Source organism: Carlito syrichta, unplaced genomic scaffold (genome assembly GCF_000164805.1).
Source record: "Carlito syrichta isolate Samal-C Ts95f unplaced genomic scaffold, Tarsius_syrichta-2.0.1 Scaffold288667, whole genome shotgun sequence".
Taxonomy (NCBI): Eukaryota; Metazoa; Chordata; class Mammalia; order Primates; family Tarsiidae; genus Carlito; species Carlito syrichta.
The window spans coordinates 22,140-42,508 of record NW_007232763.1 but is presented as its reverse complement, the minus strand read 5'-3'; the positions used below and the strand labels follow the sequence as shown (position 1 = coordinate 42,508).

The window sequence follows — 20,369 nt, the reverse complement described above, 5'->3', positions numbered from 1 at the left end:
TATTTTTATTTGAGCTTTTAAAAATGAAGAACAAATTAATGTCTTGCAAAAATGACATTTTCATTAATATTAACTTGAAATTGAGGGGGTTATTATATTAGCATACAAACATTAGCTTCTTATAAGTACAGGGAAAATTAGCTTGACCACCAAATATATGCATATGGTCCAATAACATTACTAAATAAAGACCATTTTATGTTATTTATTTAACCTTTCAGGTAATAGAATATATATATATATATATTTAATTTTCTTCCTCTACTTCATGATATCTAAAATAATACAGGATCCATTATAGCAGATATTTCTCAATTGAGATGATCATATATTGAAATTGAAGTATGAATAGTATTGATAAAGGAAGCGTTATTTTAAAATACATTCAGTATCAAAGCCAACAGTGCCTCTGATGAATTTGCTATCATGATGAACTTAATTTCATTAGAATTATATATAATTCTGAATAATATATCATGCTGAATGGCAGGAAGGACATCAAGCTTTATTTGACTAGGTCAGGCAAGACAGAGTTTATCGTAGCTCCGTGAGATTATACCGTGTTAACCAAATGAGACCGATCATTACATTGACATCCTTTTTTATTAATCATTTGTATCCATTGCACTTTAATCCAGTGGTAAATATGTAGTAATATTTTGGGGTATTTTTTGAAAAGATGATGCATGGTTAAACAGAGTGGTTGAAACATCTTTAAGTGCTAATGAGTACTTACTTGGTAGTCTATACTAATGCTTCAGTGGGTGCTGAACAAGTTTAGATGTTAAGCTTTTTAGGAAGAGTGAATGATGGCTAATGATTATTTAATGACAGATCTTGGACTGAAAGGCATTTAGCACTCAAAGTATACTGCAAAGCCTATTTCTCAAAGCTTCAGACAGGTTTATTTGGTCTCACCTTGAATAGAACAGTGCTGTATTGATTTCATTGGTGTGGATTTAAACACACTATCGGCTTAGAATAGCACTAGTATGCAGTAGAAAATGATTGTCTTAACCCTTGTGGTGATGCTGAGGTATTCTGTGATACTATGATGTGAACTTGGGAAATGATCATGAATATTTTGGAGTTCTGGGAAATATTTATGCATATGCACTTATAGTAGACATTGACTTATAGGAAGGTTTATGTAGAGTCATTAAGACTTAAATTTATATTTTGAGTTCGTGTTATTCACCATATATCGTATCTGATGGAAGTTTTCTGTGGAAATGGTTGGTGTTTCTCAGAATGACATGCCGATTTTGTCACTCTATTAAGTTATTTACGTCTTTGGTCTCTGGATGGTAATGATGTAATTTGCACTGTTTTTAGTATGTTTCAGTGTTTCATGTGTATCTTTCATATAAAATCAGTTTGATTTAGTTACTTCATATGCTTGGTAGAATAGCTCCCCCCAACTTTTTACATTTTTTATTAGTCCAGTAGGGTACACACACACACACACACACACACACCCCCACACACACACAATTATTAGATAGTATGGGCTAAAACTTATTTTAAGACTTTTTAAAAATTAAACATTTGGTTTGCTTATTGCTTTTTAAGAAACATCTAACATGATACAGGATTTGAAAATACCTAATAAAGATTCATGTTGAAGTAAGTGTCAAATATTAGTTAGTTTCTTTGCAAGAAGCACTGAAGTATAGGCCAGTGGAGATTCTAAAGATGGATCTGGAGTGATGTTGCCATGCATGCCCACTTCCTTTGTGCCCTTCTCCTTGTCGCTTGAATATTTAATCCCATTAGCTTTCCATATCCGTAAAATAGAATATTGGTTTGGGTAGGAGACTACCTCTATGATCTCCTTTTTCTCTGAAAGTTTAAAATTTGTCCCCAACAGTCCCCTTATCTAGGATCTAGGAAGTGTTTTATACACTTTATTTCTGATTTTTTTCTTTGAAAATCTTAATGGTATTTCTGTTTTTGTAAAAGAATTTGGAAGGTGATTATAGTAGACATATAGCTGTGTCATTATAACAAATACAATATTGGTAGCCATGTGAAGCACCTTAAGCAAGCAGATGGAATTTGTATGGACTTTAAAAAAAATTATTTAAAAGATGGACTTCAGTTTTTTCTGTTGGGATTTTTTTAAATGGGGAAGTTTTTATCTTCAATATGTATTCAAGCCGGGCTCGGTGGCTCAGCCTGTAATCCCGCGCCTTGGGAGGCTGAGGTGAGTGGATTGCCCGAGCCCGTGGGTTCGAGACCCGCCTGGGCAACTTGGCGAGACCTCGTCTCTACAATAAATCAAAAACTAATTGGCCGGCCGTCGTAGCGTGCACCTGTAGTTCCAGCTACTTGGAAGGCTGAGGCGGAAGGATCGCTGGAGCCTAGCAGGTCGAGGTTGCGGTGGCCAGGAGCAGCCACTGCACTCCAGTCTGGGCAACAGAGTGAGACTCCAACTCAAAAAAAAAAAATATGTATTCAGAGATTATTTTTTCCATATGTAAACACTGTTTCTTATTATTTGAGTATTTTGTAAAAATAAAAAACATTGAATAAAGTATTAGAGACATTATTCATTTTTTTTCTTTTGCTAATAAGACAAATTATATTTGAGATCAATTGTTAAGTACATGTGAACTTCTTGCTTTGTCTGTGTTGAACCCTTATATGGCAGTTTGTGATACTGACACTGGTGGTCTTGTGGCAGTGGTGTTGGTAGACGTTCTCAGTAAAGTTTATCTTCTCTTGATTTTATGCTCCTTATATGTTCCTTGCCAAAAAGTCTCAGAGCCTATTGCATATTTCAAAATAGTTAGAAGAGAATAATTTGAAGGTTTCTAGCATAAAGAAAAGACAAGTACTAAGGTAACGGATATTTTATCTTTATAGATTATATGAATATATTAAGCTGTTACATACACTCTGAAAATATGTACACCTGATATGTATCCATTATAAAATAAAATAAAATCTCAGAGCATTTCAGAACAATAAGAGCCACCCAGGGTATGAATGTTTATCGAACATTAATACATATGTATTTTGTATGGAAGTATCTATATATGGAACATTAATACATATGTATTTTATATATGAAAGTATCTATCAGTCTTTAAAAAAGATGAATTAAGAGAAGATTTGAAAGGTATCTCTTTACAACTCCTCAGTAATCTAATGATGTGGGAATTTGGAGGAAATGATTATATTTTATCATGTGGCAGAAACAGATTGTTTCAAAATTTATCTTTTAAAATAGCATGACATCCTACAAACCGGAGTATCTGACTACATACGTGTAAAGGTTAAAACATTAAACTTTTATCATAGTGTTTATTTCAGAAATGTGAACTTTTCCAAATCCATAGTTGTAACAAATCAATGAGTTAGATATACAATAGCTCTAGGCATATGTGCTAAGTTAAGCATTAGAACTGTGTAAAAATCCAGGTTCCAAAAGCTGTTTTAGGTTGATAGGTACAAGATATTCAAATCCAAATTCTAAATGGAATTAAGTGATTAATGGGAAATTCTATAAAATAGTTACATGAAAGAGAATAGAATATTAGTAAATTTTAATATTTGTCTATGTTTATTTGAAAAGATATTTAATAAAATAAATCATATATGCAGATGAAAGTTCTGTGAAAAAATTGCCAGATAACAACTAGAGTTAATTTGATATTTATCTCCATCATGAAATGAGGACATATAATTTAAAAATCATCTGTAATAGTTTTATGGGTACATAATTTAGTTCTCTACATGTAGCTTAAAAATGTTGACAACCCATACATTGGCAAGATCAGAAATGAAAATTCTATGTAGCTGTCTAAGAGCAATTCAGGCTTTTTATTTCTTCTGGCTCTCTGAAGCTACCTAGAAATCATTGGAAAAATAGGCATAAGCCACTTACCAACATGCATATTCCTTTGGCTGTCAGACTATTTCATTTTAGATTGTAGGTTAATAATGAGTATACACTTAACAGTATGAGGCTATGGTTTACTTTGTCAGTGACTTTTAAACTTTTAGCATACATGTTTAGTTTACTTTTGTTTATTTGCCTTTTTCTTTTTCGAAAGTTTGCTTTCTTGACCATTTATTAATGTGACTGGTAAATTAAAATTCAATGTTGTTTTAACCTTTTTATTTCTCCTTTAAATTTCTTCATTTACTTACTTTCCTTTACTTTATTTGTCCTTTAAATTTTTTTTATGTCCTTTCTTTTTTTTGTTGTTTACTTCTTAGGAATTGTTCAATGTATTAATCTTTAACAAGGTTTAAATAACTCACAGACTGCTTAAATAAAATAAAAAGATAAAATCTCATGTATCTCTGCTATTTGTGGCTCATGCATCTCTGCTACTTGTGGACTGGGTAGTTAAAGTCTTTACTATAAAACTTTGCTTTGGACTTAATGACCACAATTTTTCCCTGATCTTCTATTACCACAAAGGGGTGGCCATTAATTTTCAAGATATTATGTTGCCTCTAACTATGCTCCATTATTTCTGCTTAGTACCTCACTTACAGGGAAGAAAGCAGAAGAAAAAATAACATAAAATAAGGTGATTATTTTTCAAAACCACAGATAGCATTATAAAGTAATGTGCTTACAAAAGTGAAAGCTGGAAATCCCTTAGAAGTTATAATTTACTCCGAACAGACCTTTTAAAAACGGCAACTTTTAGTTACAGGCTATTGTTTCATTTCTTGTGACCCAATGTACAGTAATTCAGAAAAAAGAGTGCTACAAGTCCTCCTTATGAATGAACAGAAGTCCTTATTAACTCCTCGGAGATAGAGCAAGGCAGTTATCCCTTCTGATCTCAGCTTTATATCGTTGAATTGATAACTGCCTCGGTGAAACTATTTTTCAGAGGAATCCAGTAAATGATTTGTCATTTTATGAATAAACATGACCTCGGGTTTAGCACTTTATTTCTCCCTGTGTTGTGATGCACAGGTTAAAAACCTTCATGGAATGTATTCTGTCATTCCACCAAATGTTAAGTCTCATGTGTTCTATTTGATCTTTCCAGAAACTCACCTTGTTTACTCCAGTATTTTTTTTAAGTAAATCTCATTGTGGAAGTTGTCTTTTTCTAAACAATAGCTATATGAGAAATTGTCATCTACGATACTGATTTGCTATGTTTTCAGATTTGTATAATTTTATAAGGCACTACTAAACACTTTCTGAAACCTTCCTGTTCTCATAAAAAAGCGAATAATGGTCTTTTCAGTGTTGCAGTTTGCAGTTTTTAAAATCTAGCATGTGTCTTAGATACACTTTGAAATGTAAATTGAACCAAGAATTGAACATTTTCAGAGATAACCTACAAGACTCCTGATTATATGGATGTCTTCAATATTTGGGACTATTCAAATCTCAATTTTCTCCCAAACTGAAAATGTTTGTACTAAAAGTAAAAGAGAAGCAAACAGTGGACTTTCTGATCTTCAGGTGGAGAATGAAGGAAAAATACAAAAACGCAGAATGTGGGCAGACAGGTAAAAAACAGTATCTTTGTGAAGAATAAGAAATTGTTACAAGCCTTGCCTGAAAAACATGTAAATGGCTTACTGCTTTCAGACCTTACAGTTTGTAATTGTCAAGATAATAGGCACACCTCCAGAATAGTGATAATATTCAATTTCTTCTTGGAAAAGAAAATCATTTCAGAGTGGCCATGTATTTTGCGTTTATCTGATTTAGTGGGAAGTGTGTTTTGTGAAATGCATACACGCAAAGTACACACATGCACAAGGGATATTATTTCAGAATGGCTTCATCAGCCACAGCAGAAAGGATACATTTGCAGAAGCCGTTGTGTTCCAGCAGGGGGCTATCGTGCATACATACAAATTACTGGCATGTTTGTTGACTTCAGAAGCAGTGCAGTGGCAGCAACATTGACGCCCCTTAGGTATGGGGAGCACAGTGCATACTTTCCATCGGTAGATGTGAGGAACACACTGGCAGGCGTGTCACAAGGCGACTCAGATTCGTGTTTGATGCAGTGGGGGAAGCCCCTGTGCGGCTCACATTCTGCACAGACGCTGGCTCCGGTGATAATGTGAGAGTTTGAGAATAAATGTTGAGTGCTCCATGACAGTAGTTTTGAACATCAGTTCATCTTTTTTGTTAGGAGGTACAGAGGAAGGTGCCGAAAACTTGCATGCTTTATTTACTTGAAGCACACAGGTTGAAATTTATTATGTTGGCCATGTAACCATCTATGATTTAATTGTATCATTAAATTGTATTTGCCATGTTTTATAAAAATTACAGAGCTCTAACTTATGCTAACAAAATTAAACTAATATGTAATATTCATATAAAATCATTTGGTTTTAAAAAAGGAACTTAACTGCATATAATTGCAATGGCATAGATCCAGATGACTCCACAGGATTTTATGAAATCTGAATTTGGACCGGGCACGGTAGATCTGGCTGTCATCCCAGCACTTTGGGAGGCTGAGGCAAGTGGATGGCCTGAGCTGGCGGGTTCGACGTCAGCCTGGGCAACTTGGTGAGAACCCATCTCTACAATAAATAAAAAATTAGCCGGGCATGGTAGCATGCACCTGTAGTTCTGGCTACTTGGAAGGCTGAGGTGAAAGGATCGCCGTAGCCCAGCAGGTGGATGCTGAGGTGGCCGTGAGTGTGCCACTGTGCTCCAGCCTGGGCTGTGGAGTGAGACTCTGACTCAAAAAAAAAAAAAAATCTGAATTCGCCACCAGGACAGCAAGGTCTCTGAGTCCTTTTTCACAAACTGGATTGTCACCAATCTATGCCTTTTCGTATTCCATTTAACAAATTTGTCTTTGGAGTATTTGACTTCAAAGACTTGAGATACGTTGGGTAATTGAAATTTAGTTATTGAAATGCTCTAACACCCTAAACTCTTTTAAAAGCCAAATTGGTGGGATGTGGTGACTCACACCTGGGAGGCTGAGGCAGAAAGATTGCTTGAACCCAAGGAGTGACATAGTAAGACTTCTCTACAAAAAAATGTTAAAAATTAGCCAGAAATGGTGGCACGTGCCTGTAGTCCCTGCTACTTGGGAGGCTTAGGCAGGAGGATTGTCTGAGTCTAGGAGTTGGGAGCTGCAGTGAGCTGTGATTGCACTGTTTCACTTTAGCCTGGCAACAGAGTTGAAACCTGACTCAAAAATAAATGAATAAAACTGAATTGTTTTAAAAATGAATTAATACTTAGAAAACGTTTGCTTATGAAGGGAGACGTCCATCCCCCCCCCAAAGACCCTGGAGTTATCTTTTGGAGCGCAGGCCCCTTTTATCGGAGTGTTCTAGGAATCCGTCTCCATCCAGGTACCAGCTAGCGTTGTTGTGAGAAACTGCATTTGGCTTCAGTGAAATTTCTTTTGGAGATTCTTTCCAAGTGTTTGCCCGTTTCGTGATGGTGATTCACACGTGCGTCTGACCACACTGTGCTGAGTGTTCGGCAGTTTTAACCCAAAATGACAGGACCCTTGTGCCCCACCCTCCCTATTCGCCCAGTCTTGCCCCAAGCGACGTTTTTTTGTTCGTTTGTTTCCCCAAATGAAAAAGTCCTCAAAGGGAAACGTTTTGCTGATGTGGAAGAGGTGAAACCAAAAATGGCAGAAGCATTAAAAAGCATTACAATTGATGAGTTGGAAAACTCATTTTGAGCAGTGAAGTCTTGATAGGTGTATTGCCTCAAACAAGGAGTACTTTGAAGGAGACTGAAGTTTAACACGTAAGAATAAATACACAGATTTTTAATAAATAAATTCCAAGGGTTTTTTGGATCTCCCCTCATGCTTTTAAGACCCCCCCCATCATTAAGCTTATTTGAAAGACTATTGTTACATATCTGGTAAAATTTGACATTTTTATGGCATTCTGCTTTATCAGTCTTAAGCAAAAAGGTATGGAAAATGTTTGAGCCGTACATACATATATGGAAACGGTATATTTACCCTGTGAAAACTCCACTAAGAGATAGCATTTTTCTCATTATGATTCTAAAACATGGGCAATATATTTTAAAATCTCAAAAATATAGTTCTACCTTATTAGATATAACATCTTGGTACCTTCAATAATAATGTTATATATGTGTATAATTATGTATATAGTTATATATATGTATCTATAGAGTTAATATATTTGATTAGCAGCATATAATGATTATTAAAAAGACATATCTTAAAAATAAATTGTTACTATTCCATTAGGCAACCAGGTATATCTATTTAGATAGTAGTCAGTCAAGAGGAAGTTTAGGTCATTTTGATTAAACTGTATCTAAAAGACAACTTGCTTTTGAGGATCTAGTTCAAAAAAATATTTTGATTGGACAAATTTCACTGTCCCATATTGTTTTCGACTAATCTTTCTTAGTATAGCATACAATTTTATGCATGTTTTTCATAGTAAGTATGCCACATCACATTTAAAATATCTTTGGGCCTGAGAAAAGGGAAATAGATAAAAATGAAAATTTTAGAATATTTTGCTGGTCTGAAAAATAAAAAGAAATCTTTTGTAGCTTATTGACTGCCATTTGTAGCGCTTTGAAGTTTGTTTATTCTGTGTGTGCAGGCTTGGTACATAGTAAATAATGTGTCTTAATTCTAAGAATTCTCTTGTCTTCAAGATTTCCAATATTAACAAAATTCACCTTGCTAAGTTTACTCTTTACTAATTAATCAAAACCCAATATTAGCAAATATACTTTATTGCAAATAAACTAGTCTGTAAAGAATCATCATAGAAAGTATTTTCTAGCTTAACTCAAAGTATTTTAAAGTGTCTACATACTTACTGCCTTTTAGTTTTGTACTGTGGAATTTTGGAACTCACTCACTGTTTTTCTGATCACTTATGTCAAGTCTTGCAAAATCATGGCTATTTGTTAATTTTAAACGCGTCTTATTAAAAATAGATTGTATTTTTTACTTTGCCTGAGAGCACATATTAAAAATAATTTATCTTTCTATACATATGTGATTCTCAAACATGTTATTAAATATTAATGTTTTATTTTTATTTAACAAAAACAGACATTTCTGAATCTCCAAAGTGATATTTTAGGGTATATTGACATTTATATCAAATTTAGGAAATATTAATATCATCGTAAATGACATTTGCACACTATAGCACAAAATTGTTATGCGAACACATTTTAATATAATGTGTTGGGTAAAAAAAATTTTAATGATATGTTTATGATATGGTTTATGTTAGTTCTAGTCTTGAAAGGAATTCTGGTTGAATTCACCCACGTTATTTCATTAATTTTTACTCCAAATTTACTTATAGCACATATAAGTCAGCGATAAAAAGCATTCTGATATCCAATTCTAAACAAAATCAAATTTTTGCAAGTAGTTTTTCCAGGTCAAACCACACAGTTCTTAAAGTGTATTGTCAGAGTAGTAAATTGGTGGTATCTGCTAATCTAAGGTTTTTAATACCTAATACAATCATAGCGCTCCATCAATATACGACTAATAGCACATATAAAGTATCTCTCATAAAACTGCCTTTAGCCTTAATTCAAATCCATTGATTCCTATTCCAGTTAAAACTGAAGAACTTAATATGTCTTTTAATCCTTTTATTGTAAGCTAGGATAAAATTAATTTTACCCTAGAACTGCACAAAGCCAATTAACATGATCTTTCGAGTTATTTAGTAAAGTGCTTCAAACTGTTAAATTTATCTTGACCTCTTGGTTGCACTCTCTGACTGCTTTTTAAATGAAGTAATCAATATCTCATAGCCCTTTAAATAGCTTAAACTTCTCAAATATTTTACCTGTGTTCTAGTTAAGCTGTAAGTAAAGTGTTTACTCCTGTTTGTGTAAATCAGAGTCAATTATGCTAAATCTAAAGGCAATTATGTACTTTTGAGAAACACTGTATGAAGTAAATGGTTGTTTTAATAAAATCAAAGGCCCAAATTTTGTTCAAAGTAACCCAGTAATGAGGAAACATCATTTTCACACCAAGCATGTGTTCTTTTTGCAGCGTAAAATGTAGAGCGTTTATGTCCTTTCCCACTGCATGTAGCTTCTATTTTCTACACAGGGCTAGTTGAAGGTATTAATTTTCCTACTGTGATAGGGTGATCAACCGTCCTGTCAAGAAAATGGATCTCCATGTCACCCTTTAGCATGATTAAATGGAGGCATGTCTCTGTGAAAAAATACCAAATTTTCATGAGACAAATGAAACTGTAGAAAGGTTTACTTTTACAGAATTGTTTTACTTTTAATATCTCAAATCTTCGATTTCATTGTCAGTTTATTGGTAGGGAAACATTGTGGCTAATTACATGCTTCTGTTATTTAACAGAAAATACAGGCAAAACCAATAACTTTAAAGATGTTTTCAAACTAGAAAAACGAAAGAACGAGAAATTGCTGTGTTATTTTTAGAATAGTAGTAAGGATGGACCTCTGTACCTTATATGATCCTAATCAATCATTGTCTTTTTTAGGGACCCCGCGTTCTTTTTTTCTTTAACCTTGTTTAACAAAGAACTATCATCTTTTCAGATCTAAGTACTGATAAAAATTACATACTGGAAGATTTCAGCATCAGTAGTGTTAATAGTCAGTTGGACAGTGTTTTTAGGAGTCGATACACAGGCCAAACTTTAAATTACACCAAGTGATGTACTTGACAGCTAATTAAGATTTCATATTTTGGTCACTTAGCGAGGGCACCTGTTACGATTCTTTCTATTAGCTCAGGGATAAAATTTACAAATGGCTGTTTGAAAGTGCATTATTAAAACTTCCCTAAAGTCTTCATTTTTTACTGAGGAGTGGGAGTTAGGACGAAATTGAGGCAATTAAACAAAAGGAACGTAGCGAAGGTGGGGGAAAGGGGTGGAGGCGGAGCTCTCCGATGCCCCTGTTGTTCAATTTCCGACTGGAAGCAGCCCATGTGTGCTTCTGGGCCCCCTCCCCCTCCAAGCAGAGGCTCGACGGCTGGGGTCAATGCCTTGCCTATTGATCAGTATCCCTGCAGTCCCCTGCTCCGGCAGCTGCTTCATTGGCTTCTTTCAGGGCCTGCTTGAGTACATTAGAATAGAAATCCATAACCAGAGCTGTGCTCATCCAAGCAGGGGAAGAAACTAAATTAAATGGTATAAAACAATCTTGGATCAGGAGTTTGTGCCAATTCATCTTGATCTAAGATGTCACACCGGGCTCTCTGTCTGAGCACCTGGGCTAGAGGCAGCCATAGTGAAAATAGATGGAGCTGCGATCATTCATTTGTCAGCCAAGGAGCGAGGCAGCGGTTAGCAATTCCCTTCTGCAGAGGTCAGCTGACAGAACAATCAGTGCAACTGCAGAATGGAGCTTTCCTTTGAACTATTGTTATGGAGCATGCTCTTGCTGAGACGTGGGGGAGGGGAGCTGGGCCTGCTTCCTGTTTCAAGAATACTATGTAAAGAGTAAAACAGTGCCTGAATCTCCATGCGGTTGCCCAGAGCTTTCTCCTTGCCTGTTCTTTATCTAAACTTGGTTTTAGATGCTGGTCCTGAGATACAGATGATCAAACTGTTAAATATCACTTTGTCTAGAATCAGCGCCTTTTTAAACACAGAGGCAATGATGCGATTTTTTTGCTTCTTGGTATAGTTATGCTTTTAGGAGTTTGATTCCCCCTTAGTTACTTTAGCTCTCACAGATCAGTGTCATACTTTGATTCTGTTAACAGCAAGCACCTGTTAATACTTTTTTACTAACATTTCTGTCGTTAAGAAACGAGAAAAGCTCCGAAAAGAGGGAGAGATGCGTACTATGGTATCATATTAGAACTTATTTCTCAATATTATGTAAATATTTTTAAACATTTAAATCTAGGGCTTTTTTAGATGAGTGTCATTTATGAAATATGAGTTATCATGACAAAATAATCTTGTAACATTGGGTGAGTATCACAAAGCAGCCTGCCGGTGATTTAAAATATACTATGCAAAATTAAACAAATTAGGAAAATGGGTCATAACTAAAATTTTGCATGAAAGAATATTTTTAAAGATGCATCTGCTCTCTGAGGACTTATTTTAGATCTTGTCTTTCTATACACTACTTAAAAACTAATAGCAAATTTCCAGAACTGACTTTATTTTATTTTAGAGTTGGGGTCTCACTTGTCACCCTGGACTGTAGTAGCATGATCATGGCTCACGGCACCCTTGACCACCTGTGCTCAGGTGATCCTTCTGCCTCAGCCTCCTGAGTAGCTGAGACTACAGGCACGCACCAACATACCCAGCGAATATTTTGATTTTTTTGTAGAGATGGGTCTCATTATGTCACCCAGGCTGGTGTCAAACTCCTGGGCTCAAGCATTCCTCCCACTTAGTCCTCTCAAAGTGCTGGGATTGCAGGTGTGAGCCACTGTGCTTGACCCAGAACTAACTTAAAAATAAACCAGTAAAGTGTGATATGCAGAAGCTAAGAAACCATAATAGCAACAACAACAAATCTTTATTGTACTCACAATTACACCAGACTTTTTTGGAATCCAAGTAAGCAGTGACAACTCTTTTATGTTACCATTTTAACCAACTCCTTTTTTCCTCAAGTATGTTAATGCCATTTTTTCAGTCAATTTTTGTTTTCAGTTATTGGATTCCTTATAATATCTTACCATTTCCATTTTTTAGATTTGACTGGGTCTTCTTGGCCACATCCAAGATTTACTGTGCCTTTCAGCACAGCTAAACAATGCAATTTAAAATGTCTACTAAAAAGTAATGTGATCTGGAATTTTTTGAAATTCTGCTTCTGGAAAGGCCAACCCTATTTCTCTTGCTGGTTTTTATGTTTCATTTTAATGATGATTTTTTTAAAAGAACCCAGGGTATGACTTCTCGAATATCTCTGCTGTGTTGCCATCAACTACTCAGACCTCGTCATCTAGCTTGAAGCTCTCCACTTGAAGACTCTGCATTTCCCGCTTAACATCACAAAGCCAAATCAACCTTAATTGCTCACCTTGATTTCTCTAATAGCCTCCTAATTGATTGTCCCACTTCTAGCATTCTTCATACCATGTCCAGACTGGTTTTCTAAAACCTTAAATCTAATCAAGCCACTCTGTAGTTTAAAAGTGTCTTGAAGCCGGTCTCGGTGGCTCAGCCTGTAATCCCGTGCCTTTGGGAGGCTGAGGTGAGTGGATTGCCTGAGCCCGCGGGTTCGAGACCCGCCTGGGCAGTGAGACCTCATCTCTAGAATAAATTTAAAAAAAGATCAGCCGGGCGTGGTAGCGCATGCCTGTAATTCCGGCTACTGGGAAGGCTGAGGTGGAAGGATCACCGGAGCCCAGCAGGTCGAGGCTGCGGTGGCGACAGAGTGAGACTCCAACTCAAAAAAAAAGTGTCTTGAGTACCTGCTCTTTGTTTATGGGATAAACGTTGAAACGTATGCCCTTTAGAGCCATATATGATCTGGTCCCTACCTGCCTCTCCTGCCTCATCGTCCACAATTCTCCTCTTGGGTTTCAGAGTTCCAGCCAACTTACCTATCCTTGAAATCGAAATCAGCAAGTTCTGTCATGCTTAGGTTCATAAGCGTCCTGTTCTCTCTGTCTGTATAGTTCTCATGGATTGCATAATCTACCCATTTCCCTTAAGTTCAGTGAGGGCAGGACTTGGCTTTTATCAACTCTATTAATTTTCATGTAGCATGATATCAGCTGTACTTATTTTGAATAACTGAGTAACTGATGGAATGAGCAAACTGCTGCCACCACTGATACTGACTGTTTTCCACACGATCATAGTGTGAGGCTCCTTTTGGCTCTCCTTGACACCAGTCTTGTTCACCTCACAATCCATCCCCCTTACTGCCACTGTCATGATCTTTCTAATGAATGAGTCTAATGTCATCACCTTATACAAAATTGTTCAACGGCTTCCCATTAACCAAAGATGAAAAGCCTTCGGCTTGCCATGCAAGGCCTTTCATGCTTTGGAACCTCTAGTTTGCCTTACCCCTCCGGCGATAGAGAATGACAAAGCGAAAAACCAAACAGACAAAATAAAACAAAATACTAAAAAGTATTCAGAAGGTATTACTGCTAATTTCTCCGAATGCCCTTTTTGTATTGATCTAATCAGCATATAGAGCAAAGGACTGCCAGTGATCAGAAAGAGCAGAAGGCTGACCTCCAATCAAGATAGCTCCAGGAGTTTACTTTTTTAATCCCTCTGTGCCAAATATATAGCTATGATGATTAATGTATAAATAGAAAACTAAAGAGACATAACTGGGCTTATGAAAGATATCTCTGTGAGCCAGTAATGAAATAGAAATGTAGTGATCTGGGCTGAAACAAGTAGCTGCTTTCCAGAAGCAGCCTTTTTGCTCCTATGAGCTGAGGGGGATGTAAAATATGTCATGAATAAAATTGAATTCCAGAAGCTAGGCTATGACTTTCTTGGTGTCTGAAAGGACGTTGCAAGGATCTAAGTACATTGCTACTTGGAAAAAAATGGGGAGATGTGTTAGTGAAGGAGAAGAGGAAAATGCATATTAAGTATGTGACTGGTAATGTTAATCATAATAGGAAATAGTGAACATATATTGAGTTCTGTTTGACCTAAGAACTGAGAAACAAAACAAAGAGAAAAGAAAGTGAAAACCAAAAGAAAGTAGAAGGAGAAATAATGAAAATAAGAGCAGAAATTACCGAAATAGAAAGCAACGCAATAAGATCAAAATCAAAGTATTTAAAAATAATAATCTGATAAAATATATATTTTAAGCAGAACTTTAAGAAAGGCACAAAAAATAATATTGAAGAAGGCACAGATACACAATGTTTAAGAGATACATAGCAAGCCGGGCTCGGTGGCTCAGCCTGTAATCCCGGGCCTTGGGAGGCCGAGGTGAGTGGATTGCCTGAGCCCGCGGGTTCGTGACCCGCCTGGGCAACTTGGCGAAACCTCATCTCCACAATAAATCAAAAAATCAACCGGGCGTGGTAGCGCGTGCCTGTGGTTCCAGCTACTTAGAAGGCTGAGGCGGAAGGGTCGCCGGAGCCGAGCGGGTCGAGCCTGCAGTGGCCGGGAGCAGCCACTGCACTCCAGTCTGGGCGACAGAGTGAGACTCCAACTCAAAAAAAGAAAAAAAAAAGATACATAGCAGCTGATACCATTGAGATTTTTTCCATCATAGAGAATAGTGTAAATAACTTCATACCAAGAAATTTGAAAAGTTAGATGAAATAGATCATTCTTTTAAAACTGTAAGCTGCCAGAAATGAGTCAAGAAGGAGAAAGTCAAAATAAGGAACTATTAAAAAAATGAATTTGTAATAAATGTTCCTTCATCCATCCGGCTGCTTCTGCCACCATCCCTCACCTGCTGACCCTAGGTGAGGACTGTCCCGAGGTGAAGACTGATAGTTTTAGAGGAGAATTTTCCTCAAACGTCAAGAATCTTCTTCAAACTGTCTTCAAAGAATGGGAGTTTGGGGCACAGGGATATTGTGACACTTGTCTTAGGTTGATATTAAATCAACAAGTATAATGTAGAAAAAGAAAATCATAGACCAATCTCACTTGTGGGCATAGTTGTAGAAAACCCTATTAGCAAATTTAGTTCAGCGTCTGTCTGTTTATCTGTCTGTCTACCTATCTGTTAACATCTGTTCATTCATCCAGGGTTTCCCCTGGATATGCAAGCATAGTTCAAGGCCAAAATGTACATTAATATAATACTTCAGGTAACATTGACATGATTATATAATAGATAAATTTGATAATGTTGGAAATGTGGCGATCTCTAGGACAGTGAGGCCAAGACACATTTCCTTGTCTACATTATTAGTTTTATCTACATCAGTTAATTACTTTTTTACAAATCTGAAGCTCCTATGGAAAAACAGCAAGATTTTGTAAAGTTGATTAGTTGTGCCTGTGTATGTCAGGATATTCTTTATATACTTCTGGATAATTCTATGAATGCTTATAATATTGCATAGTAAACATCAAGCAAAAAATAAAGGGTAGACTACTTTTAGAATGGACTAGAACTAAAAAGAGGATAGGACTCAGCAAAGGGCCAAGTCAGGAGAATTTTGGGAGAATGATTTAGGTGTAGTTACCGTAGTAAGAGAAAGATTGAGAATGGAAATTGTTTTTTTTTTTTTGAGTCGGAGTCTCACTCTGTCGCCCAGGCTGGAGTGCAGTGGCTGTTCCCGGCCACCGCAGCCTCGACCTGCTGGGCTCCGGCGATCCTTCCGCCTCAGCCTTCCCAGTAGCCGGAATTACAGGCGCGCGTTACCACGCCCGGCTAGTTTTTGATTTATTGTAGAGATGAGGTCTCGCCAAATGCCCAGGCGGGTCTCGAACCCGCGGGCTCAGGCAATTCACTCACCTCGGCCTCCCAAAGCGCGGGATTACAGGCTGAGCCACTGAGCCTAGCTGAGAATGGAAATTTTAAGAAGAATGTTATGTGTTGGGAATGTTAAATCCTTATTATTCCCTACTTATTGATACTCTAATAAAGATTTAAAATTGTTTTTCATTATTTTTTAGATGTCACACTGATTTTTCTCCTGAATATGAAACTATGCTGAGCTTTGCTCAGGTTACAAATATTTCTTCATCTGGTTGCTTTTGTGTCTTCTGGTCCATCTGGATGGAATAATCACCTTTCTCGTCCTCTTATTGCCCTGGAAAACTCCTCCTTATTCTTTGAATCTTAAATCTAGCATGCCCACCTTTTTTTCAGGCACTCATGAGATTCTTGAGAACCTGTGCTATTTATTTTCATGTTCATAATTTCCTGGCCCAAAGTAGATGCTTAGTAAATATTTGTTAAATTGATGGGCAAACTACAAAAAGAAGGACAAACATATGGACTTCGCAGCAACTTGGTTGGATTTAGAGTCTATCATACTCAGTGATCTATCACAGAAATGAGCAGAATGCCACATGTTCACAGTCAAAAGTGGACCCTGAACATTTACCATAATACTATAAGAAAGAGATTGGTAGTAGCCGGAAACAGCTGGGGGGGCGGGGGGAGGCGGGCACATAACATTAATAGGGTACTGATCTCAAACCAGGCAAAGTGGGGACCAACGGGAAGCCCAAACGTTACCTGTACGATGACCACTTGTTTACCTAATCCTGAATTTTACCACACATCTTTAAAGTAAAAAAATTAAAGCTAAATTAATGGGCAAGCTAAAACAATTAATGAGCAATCTTTTTATGAAACAGATTTATGGAGATATGATCTATGTTCTATAACATCTAATCCTTCTAAAATGTAGAATTCAATTATTCTTAGTATATTTGGAGTTGTGCAGATATCATCTCCACTGAATTTTAGAACATTTTCATTCCCCCCAAAACTAGTACTCATTAGTCAGCGTGATCCATTTCACCTCCATGCCTGCCAACCACTAATCTACTTTATGACATTATGAATTTGCCTGTTCTGAATATTTCACATAAATGGAATCATACAGTATGTGGTCCTTTGTGACTGGCTTAGGACCATGTTTGCATGGTTATCTATGTTGTGGCATGTGTCAGTACTTCGTTCCTTTTTATTGCTATTGAATAATCCGTTGAATGGATATGCCACATTTTGTTTATCTCTTCATCAGTTAATGGCATTCAAGTGGTTTCCAAGGCTAATTTGAATAATGTTGCTGTGAATATTTATGTACAAGTCTTTGTGTGTATATTTGCTTAATTTCTCTTGGGTAGATACCTAGGAATGGAATCGCTAGTCCATGTGACAACTCTGTGTTTAACTTTTTGAGGAACTGCCAAACTATTTTAGTCATTAGCATCTGCAGTGCATGAGGGTTTTAATTTTTGTGCATCCTTGACAACACTTGTTATAGCCTTTTTTTTTAATTGCAGAGTGATTCTAATGGATGTAGAAGTACCTTATTGTAGTTTTAATTCGCTTTTTCCTAATGACTAATGATGTTTAGCATCTTTTATGTTTTTATTTGCCATTCATATATCTGAGGGGAAATATCTATTCAAGTTTTTCTTATTATTGAGTTATAAGAGTTTTATATATATTCTAGAAGTAGTCCCTAGTAGATATGTAATTTGACAATAGTTTCTCTGAGTCTTTGGATTGTATTTTTACTTTCTTGGGTCTTTCTTTTCAAGCAAAACCATTTTTTAATATTGGTGAAGTACTATTTAAATTTGTTTACAAAATTAATTATGTTTTGGTATCATATCTAAGAATTCATGATGTGACTCAAAGTTGCAAAGATACACACTCGCATTGTTTTCTGTGAGTTCTTTAGTTTTAGCTTTTATATTTAGGACTGTGATCAATTTTTTTTTTTTTTTTTTTGAGTTGGCATCTCACTCTGTCACCCAGGCTGGAGGGCAGTGGCACACTCATGGCCACCCCAGCATCAACCTGCTGGGCTCTGGCGATCCTTCCGCCTCCACCTTCCAGGTAGCTGGAACTACAGGTGCGTGCTACCACGCCCAGCTAATTTTTGATTTATCGTGGAGACGAGGTCTTGCCAAGTTGCCCGGGCTGGTCTCGAACCCATGAGCTCAGGCAGTCCACTCGCCCTGGCCTCCCAAAGTGCTGGGATAACAGGCTCAGCCACTGAGCCTGGCCTGGGATCAATTTTGAGTTGATTTTTTTTGATATGGTTAGATGTTGGGGTTTAAATTTTTCTTTTGCGTCTGAATAGCCTGTTGCCCTTTTGTCATGTGTTGAAAATACCGTTCTTTCCTGAATGCACAGTCTTGAATGTTTTTCTAATCATTCGTCTTCCTTACATTGATACATTTTAAATTGAGATTCCTATGTTTGGTTTTCAGGTTGCTTATCAAGTGTTCCGCAGATGAAAAAAATTTCCACGTCTTATGAGGAAAGACGGAAGCAAGCTACTGCTATTGTTTTACTTGGAGTGATCGGAGCTGAATTTGGTGCCGAAATTGAACCTCCTAAACTATTGACCAGACCTCGAAGCTCTAGTCAAATTCCTGAGGGATTTGGCTTGACTAGCGGTGGATCCAACTACTCACTGGCCAGACATACTTGTAAGTTTGCAATTTCTAATGCTGATCTGTTGCTTCTTAATACATGTAGTTTGTCAGCCAAATCTCAGAATGCTGAATGCAACCTGAATTTTAGCTCATCCAGAATGCTTCCATGAAGTTGGCGAGTAGCACAGCCTATTTGGTACATTTCCCTTTAATTATTGTTACCTGAGCTTCATTTTAAAAGTTAAAATAGGTCTTTTAAGTGCTTTTTAAAAAATAACACATTTTAAGCTTTGTATTTTTGGTCAGAATTCTAGCCAGAATTTATGAAAGCCAGCTACAAGTTAAAACTTCTAAGTTCTGGCCAGGCTCGGTGGCTCAGCCTGTAATCCTAGCATTTTGGGAGGCCGAGGTGAGTGGATTGCCTGAACCCGTGGGTTCGAGACCCGCCCGGGCAACTTGGCAAGACCTCGTCTCTACAATAAATCAACAATTAGCCAGGCGTGGTGGTGCACGCCTATAGTTCCCAGTACTTGGAAGGCTGAGACGGAAGGATCACCGGAGCCCAGCAGGTCAAGGCTGCGGTGGCCAGGAGTGTGCCACTGTACTCCAGTCTGGGCAACAGAGTGAGACTCCAACTCAAGAATAAAAAAATAAAACTTCTAAGTTCTAAAGTAATTTCTGTAAAACTATACAGTCTGTCCTGAATGTGGTTTAAAAAGTAAGTCAGGCATGGGGTAGACCACTAAGATTTTCTTTCGAAAAAGGTGTGTGTGTGTGTGTGTGTGTGTGTGTGTGTGTGTATCTATCAAGTGTATGTGTGATATAGATATAGATATATACACACACATACACTATATTTGTGTGTATATGTATGTATTTATTGGAAAGAGCATGAATGATGATGAATGATTATTTCTGTAATTTTAAATTATTGCAGTGATGGTTTTTAAACAATTATAGGCTACAACAATTAGAGCTCCAAGGGCTTGGTCCTACTGCTGCCTTTGGTTTTATGCTTGCTATGTGAATAATGGGTAAGAATATTTTGTATTAAGGTCTCTTGGTACTTAAATGTTGACACTTCTTTCGGTAAGGCCAAAGTGTTCCTACCATATTGCAAAAGTATTATTATCTTAAGGACCAGAGATAATTATACTGAATACATCACAAGATATTCTTTGTGGAACAAAATGTTCTGTATTCTTTTGGGTTTTTGGCCTTTAAGCAGGGGAAAAAGACCTACGTTACTTAGGATAGCAAGAAACTACACCAGACCGTTTTCACATACTTTTGCTGTAAAACCAAGAAGCCGTGTTCATGGCTTTATGATGAAAACCCTTCAACAGACTTAGCTGCCCCTTCTGTACCTT

The 20,369-nt window shown here is 36.8% G+C and overlaps 1 protein-coding gene across 1 annotated transcript in view; it reads left to right on the top strand.

Moving 5' to 3' along the window:
* The window catches only part of LOC103255898 (WD repeat-containing protein 7-like), a gene marked incomplete at its 3' end in the record, with an annotated part of 59,444 nt that extends 40,391 nt beyond the window's left edge, over positions 1–19,053 (top strand). Inside the window, exon 2 of the mRNA XM_008053811.1 lies at positions 18,832–19,053. Within this exon, the coding sequence (XP_008052002.1) occupies positions 18,832–19,053 (222 nt within the window). The remainder of the gene's footprint in view (positions 1–18,831) is intronic.
* Positions 19,054–20,369: the final 1,316 nt, after the last annotated feature.